At 40.5% G+C, this 7,261-nt stretch overlaps 1 protein-coding gene across 1 annotated transcript; it reads left to right on the plus strand.

The window, feature by feature from the left end:
• Nucleotides 1–5,607: 5,607 nt before the first annotated feature.
• Nucleotides 5,608–6,536, plus strand: PSV08DRAFT_280040 (uncharacterized protein; the record flags this gene model as incomplete). Its single annotated transcript, XM_066092550.1, has 2 exons — nt 5,608–6,244; nt 6,341–6,536. The coding sequence occupies 2 exons, from the start codon at nt 5,611–5,613 to the stop codon at nt 6,346–6,348; spliced, it is 642 nt and encodes a 213-aa protein (XP_065949668.1). The 3' UTR covers nt 6,349–6,536.
• Between the last annotated feature and the right edge of the window lie 725 nt (nt 6,537–7,261).

The raw sequence follows: 7,261 nt of genomic DNA on the forward strand, positions 1-7,261 counted from the left end.
TGAGTAGTGAGTTGGGCAGTAGTCATGCGTACACGCGGTCCATGATATACTCGCGTGGTTTCTGTTCCTTGCGTCGTACCAGTACCATACAGGTTCGCAGGAGTTGTTCCGTCCTTGCGTCTTCTGTACTCGTGTTACCCCTTGGGGCGTGAGTCCCTGTTCTAACCTCGTAATGTTGGCCGTGATGTGTGTGTACGTTGGCAGTCGTTGAGTTGTCTCGATCTGGTAGAAGTCGATGTCTGATCGTAGGTGCCATAGCGTGTTGTATTTGTCGAGTAGTGTCTTGTTATCGTTGTAGGCCTTGTTGGGTCGTCCAAGTAGCGTGGATAGTGCGTTGATCCATTTGTCTACTTCTGCTGGGTTGTCTCTTGGATGGGTCTCGGGTGAGTCTGGTATCGCGCTGTCTTGCCTCTTTACGTAGGGCGTCGATGGTCTGTTCTCTTCCTGGAATCGTGCCATCTTCTCGTATTTGGACGCGAGGTGTCGTTCTTCCTCGTTTGGCGTCTCGTATTCCTCGTCGCTGGCTAGTTCAGCTTCAGATGTATCCTCAGACGTAGTTAGGGTTAGGTCGTCTAATCCGCTAATAACTTCCGTATCGTCTGGGTGGTATGTGATCTCTGGTCGGGTGATAACATTCCATGATTCGTTGTCATCTAGCTCCGATTTGTGGTGTAGGACGTTAAGGTGTCGTTTGACCTTGTTCTTGCTCAGGCAGTTGCGTGCTATGTGGCCTTCCTTGCCACATGCGTAGCAGTTGATCTTTTTCTTGTCGTCCTTATTCTTCTTGTGGTGAGGCTTGCTAGGTCCCTTTCCTTGATTCATGTTGTCGAGGTGCATGGGTTCGTATCCATTAGTCGCGTATGCACCGGGTGTCCTAGGCTGATAGCTCCTTTGTCGTCCCTGGTTGGGCTGCGAACGTCGGTGATGCTGTTGTCGGGGCCGATCGTTCTTGTTGTCGTGGTTGCGCGTTCCCTAGTTGAATAGTCGTTCTTCCAATGCGAGCTCATATAGCTCATTGTCGAGTCGAATAGCTTCTGCTATGAGTTCGTTGAGGTTGGTGACGTTGGCTCCACTTCTCATGAGTTCTCTGCGCACCATTGGCTTGAGGCCTTGTCGGTACATGCGCATGAGAGCGTTATCGTCCCATTCAATGTTCGTTGCGTACTGCTGAAATTGAGTCGTGTAATCAGCGGCAGACCTGGTTTGGCGTAAGGTCTGAATCTTTTGTTCCGCGATTAGGGATTCCTTGAAGGGTGAAAAGTTTTGTCGCATCTTGGTTTTGAAAGCATCCCAGTCTTCGACTAGGTTAGCATTCTCGTTGTCGTCAACAGAGTCGTCCATGTATCGTCTAATGATGGGGTTGGACCATTTCTCTGCGTCACCTCTGTGGTAACTAGTGGCTAAGACGACTTTGTCTTTTTCGTCAATCTTGTCTCCGGCTAAGTGGAAGTAACGGTCGACCTGGAGGAGCCAGGCTTCGAGTTTGTTGCGGTCGCCATGGTAAAGGTCAGGTTTGTAGGCGTTGGCTGCAGTTCCTCCGGTCTGGGAAGCGGCTGGGGTGTCCATTGCAATATCGCTCATCGTGAGGGTGTTCAAAGTGTTAAGAGTATAGCTCGAGTGGAAGTAATATAAGACTTCTGGTGTCAAGCTTCTTGTTGGTTGGTTTTCGCAGATAGAGCGGCAGGGTGCAATATTGGACGTAACGTGCAAGTAGAATAACTCTCTGTATTGTACTTGTACTCAAAACTTAAGTTGAACACATCGAGCCATAAGGGCTCAATGCCTAATGCTATATACTTGTGCAGTCCTAGTGTCCTAGCAGTCCTAGTGACAGCAAAGGGTTGGGGGACTACGGGGATCGGTAGGACTGGTCACGTGGTCCTAGTGAGTCCTAGTGCATGAAGCACGCCAAGCCTGAGTAGGATCTGTAGGACTCGTCACGTGATTCCTTTTCGTACGGCATTCCCGTTATCTCGTAGTTTACTCGTTAAACAAATACAACGACGAGATGCCCTCTACATTCTGAGGCTGGTCGTAACAGTTATATAGTCTACGCGCTATAGAGCTAGAAGCTAGTAAAGTAGCTAATTTAAATATATCTTGCTTATAAAAATAAAAATATATAAACTACTCTATAGCTTACTAAGAGAAAAAGCTTAGTAATAAAATACCGCCTAATAGTAATACTATTATAGTAAATACGTAGGAAAATAAGTAAGAGAGCTAAGAACTAGAGGCTTAAATTAATAGAGAAATAGACGTAGAGTTTCTACTAGCCACTCCTACCTAAAACTAATAAACACTAAGCGTATTTAAAATACTAATACTACTACTAAATAAGTAATATACTAATTTCTTACTAGAGACTACTTATAGAGGTAGAAACCTATACTAAAATACCTCTAGCCTAAAACTAATTACTAAGAACGCTAAATAGGTAATATATTAGGCTAGAGACCTAATTTTCTAGGCCTTTATAATAGAAGAATCTTATATAGCTTAAAATAAGCTACTAGAGCTACTAGACGTCTTTAGAGACTATACTAAAATAGGTAAAGTAGCTAACTAAATTATAGAAAAGCTATCTACTAAACTAGCTTACTACTTAGCTACGCTCGCAAACGCCTTATAGTAAGTAATAAAGATACTTAAATAAGTAACGATCGCAGCCTTAAATAAGGCATAACTAATAGCTATGTAACCTACTTAAAAACTAGCCTAAAGCTTATACGTAGCTATTATAGTAAATAACTTAAACTAGGCCTAGATAATAGTATAGCTAAAGAAGAAGTATAATAGGCTAAAAAACTAGCATCTTACTACTAGACGCTAGTTACACTAGAAGATAGCTAAATAATTAGCTCTCTACTAGTTAGAAATAAGATTAACTAAGCCTTCTAAAAGGTAGGTATTACTAGCCTAGTTATTTAGTAAGTTTTAATAAGTAGAAGAAATAACCTTGTTCTAATAACTATAGAAGAATACTTAGAAGAATTTCTTCTAAAGTAAGTTAATATATAGTAAAGCTAGCTCTTAATTAAGAAAGCTTAGCTACTAGAGTTCTAGACTAAGCTTATAGTATATAAGGTTCTAATAACCTTTAATAGAGCTAAAAACCTTTAGCTACTCTATATAGAAATCCTAATATATAATAAGAACTAAATAACTATTAGTAACTTATACTAGCTATCTAAAAGCTAGAAGAATAAGTAAATAAGCTCTATTATAATTACATTTAAATATAAAGAAGAAATAAAGAAGATTAGTAGTAGAATAACAATTCTTAGCTAGTCTTTTTAGGTGGAGAAATACTACTAAATCCTACTAACTATATAATATAGTAAGTACTAAGGATTTAGATATAACTATAGTAGGTGTAGAAACCTAGCTAGCTACTAGTTTTGCGCTGAAAACTACCTAACTACTTAGTATAACTATAGTATTTATAAAACTAAAAGAAAGGCCTATAACTATACCCTACTATTATAAGTAACAGTAGGAAGGATCCTTTCCCTAGGTATAACAACGAGTAGTTAGAAAGCCACTTAGGATCCTAATAAACAGAATAACTATTGTAAGGCTCAAGGTCACGTAATATACTATCCCGCTAAGGCTAGCTATCTAAGATAGTAGTGTATAATAGGATAGCAGCGCTATTACAACTATCCTACTAAGATAAGATAGATAGAATAGTAGAACTAGAAGTAATAAGGATATAAGGATAGATAGATTTTATTATTTACTCTTAATATAGTTAACTTAAATTATACTTTCTTACTAGTTACTTAACTTTATAAGATTAATACTTATTAGTCTATTTAATATAGATTAGAAATTATTAACCTATTATTACTTTCTATTTAAGCACGCCTACTCTACTATATCGCTAGATAACTACCTTATAGCGCTCTTTACACCATCTTACTCACTCTAACCTAGATTAAGCTTAGAGAAGTATTAGTACTAAACCCCGTGTAACACCTACTAAAATGTAAAAACTATAAATAACTCTACTTTACTAATAGTAAAGACTATAAGGTATTTCTATTAATTAAATAATAGAAGAAAACCTTAAAGTACTATAAATAAACTTAAATAAAAGTATATACACTATAGAGTTAACGCTATAACTAGTAATTAAACTTAAAGTAGATATTATTATAATCTAAGAGCTATAGATTATACCTTTTAGTAGTAATAAATATAAAGCCCTAAAATTAATAGCCTACTAAAGCTTCTACTAAATCTTTTTAATAATAGACCTAAATCTCTACCTAAGAGCTCTATTTTATATATCTAGATCTCTAATAGTAGAGGTTAGCTAGCTAGAGAAAATAATTAACTCTAACGCTATTACTATTATAATTTAAGAAGAATACTTAAAGTTTAATATCTATAACGTATTTAACTAAAAAAATATAAAAAATATAAAAACCTTTTAAAAATTACTTACTAATACCTAGCTATTAATATCTACCTTACTACTAATAGACGCTAATAAGTACTACTTTTAGTAGGACCTAGGCTATAAAACTAGCTAAGATAGCTAGCTATTAGTAGATTAGATAGAAGACTAGAATCTTAGCCTCCTTAATATACTAGGAATAGCTACTTTCTTTAGACTACACTAATTAAGAGAAATAATACTAAATCTAACTATTACTATACTAGACCTAGCTGTAAAAGTAAAAGACTAGTAAATAATAATAGAAATAGAATCTAACTACTATAGGATACTCTTCTTAATCTAGATAATAAAGAACCTAGTTAATAGCTCTATTAACTATATAAGATATAATATAAAAAGAGTAAATTAGAACTTATTTAGAGAAGAGCTAAGTAAAGCTATCTAAAGTAATATAGCTTTATAATCCCTAAATTAGATCTAGTAACTAAGAAAAGTAAATTTAAAAAATCTACTTCTAAGCTAAGATAATAAGCTTAAGCTATAATGTTACACGGGGTTTGGTGCTGATACTTCTCTAAGCTCGATCCGGGTTAGGGTGAGTGAGATGGTGTGAAGAGCGCCGTGAGGTATTTGTCTGGCGATACAGTGGAGTGGGCGTGCTTGTATAGAAAGTAACAATAGGTTGACAATTCCTAATCTATATCGAATAGACTAACAAGTATCAATCTTGTGAAGTTAAGTAACTAGTAAGAAAGTACAATTTGAGTTGACCACAACGAGAGTAAATAATGAAATCCATCCATCCTTATATCCTCATTGCTTCTAGTCCTAACATCTGTGACATCTCCCAAATGCCCTGGCATCTTGAGATGTTCGAGATGTCCCTGGCATCTCCCGATGTTGTGGCATCTGCCCTCTTGGCGGGATGTTACCTCTTGGCGAGATGCCAAGTCACGTGATCTACGCCCCGCGTTGATCATTACCTTCTGACGTGGACGTCCATAGGCTCCCTGCCTCCATCCCTTCGTCAAGGAGAGAATCCTTCTTGTTACTTGTAACATTATCCCCCCTCTTAGGCGTATCGTCCCGATACCCTGGATTATCGTTTTGCCGCGCCGCGTGTTGAATCGTCAGCTGCATATAAGGTCGGTGGGCCCCAGGCCATTGTGTCCGTCCTTTTCCTGACTCTAGCCTTCCTAACCATGCCCAAGGTCCAAAAACAACGTGCCCCCCGTGCTCAAACTTCGACTGAACAGAAGCGTGCTCGTGCTTCGCGAGCTGAAGAGGAGGGTGTCGAAATGGATTTTCGTTGTAAGCGCTGTGAGGAGAAGAAGATACGTTGCTTCGTTGAAACGTCCTCCGGCCGTTGTGCTGGGTGTATCTCGGTTGGCGCTGAGTGTAGTTTGTTTGTCTCTGAGAAAGAGTGGGAAGAAGTCCAGGCCGAATGTGAGCGCATAGAGTTAGAGTTGGCCCAGGCTGAAGAGCGTCAAGCTCTAGCTGCAGCTGAGTCGTCTCGTTTGCGTCGAGAATTTCTGGAAGTGAAGAATAGGAAACGTGCCTTTGCGCGTCGTGATCTTGCGATAATCGCCGTCCAAGATCGTGCGAAGGAGCAGGCCGAGGGGAGCTCAGCCCCTGGGGGTACGGGCCCTCCTGTTGTCGAACCACCGCTATCCGAACCGTTGGCTGATTCGGGCTGGTTACAGGCTGATCCTCTTGATTCTTCTTTTGACTATTCTTTTCCTCTTTCTCTCCCCGTGGAGTCCGATTACTCCGCTCTAGGGTTGACTTTTGTTTCTCCGGTTGTCTCCGGTGGAAATCACGTACCAGTGACTTGCAGTTCGTCAGATTTCCTTCAGGTTCCCAAGTGTTGTGGCTCTCGGGCCATCCTTGCCACTTGACCAAGTACTTCCACTGACTACCGATTTTCCGCAGGTCCCTAATTTCTTCGACCTCGTATTCGTCGTCTTCGAGCTCTATGTCCGTTGCTAGCTCGGCATCTGGAGGTGCTGGCTCCAGGAGTTTCTTGTGAAAGACAGGGTGGATTCGCATGCCTTGTGGGAGTTTCAACTTGTAGTTTACTTTTCCTATTTCCTCTAGGATCTCGAATGGTCCTACTCGGAGGTTGTCCAATTTCCTGCATGGTCGTTTAGTTTTCAGGTTTTGTCGTGACAAGAAAACTTTGTCCCCCTTCTTAAAGGTTGGTCCCTCAATCCTTTGTTTATTCGCTGCCTTGGATGTCGTGAGGTTCCGTTGAGCTAGGTTCTTGCTCAATTCTTCGTGCAAATCTCGCATAAGCTTCGCTTTGTCGTCTGCCCCTACCGCGATACTCTCAATGTCCTTCGGATCTCGATGAGCTACCGGCTCATATCCGTAGTTCGCGTAGTGCGGCGAATGCTTCGTCGTTGTGGATCTCGTGCTGTTGTAGGCCAATTGCGCTGTCGGCAACAACTCTACCCAGTTGTCCTGCAATTTGTTGGCGTACATCCGTAAGTACTGTTCTAATGTCTGGTTTGTTCGTTCCGTCTGGCCGTCTGTTTCCGGGTGAAAGCTTGTCGAAAGCTTCTTTTTGACACCTAACTTCGCCAGGAATGTATTCCAGTATTTAGACGTAAACAGTTTATCACGATCGGTGATGAACTCTTCAGGTATCCCATGCTCTGACACTAATGCTTTGGTGACTTCGTACGCGCATTCTTCTGCCGTAATAGTCTCTTCCGTAGGCACAAACTTTGCCGCCTTAGTCAATCGGTCCACGATTACTAGGATTGTGTCGCAAAATCGAGCTGATCCTGGTTCCAACGATCTCGGGAGCTTCACTATGAAGTCCATCGTTACACTTGTCCATGGTCTAGA

This window comes from Bipolaris maydis, assembly GCF_028858645.1.
Source record: "Bipolaris maydis strain C4 unplaced genomic scaffold PSV08scaffold_3, whole genome shotgun sequence".
NCBI classification, from domain to species: Eukaryota; Fungi; Ascomycota; class Dothideomycetes; order Pleosporales; family Pleosporaceae; genus Bipolaris; species Bipolaris maydis.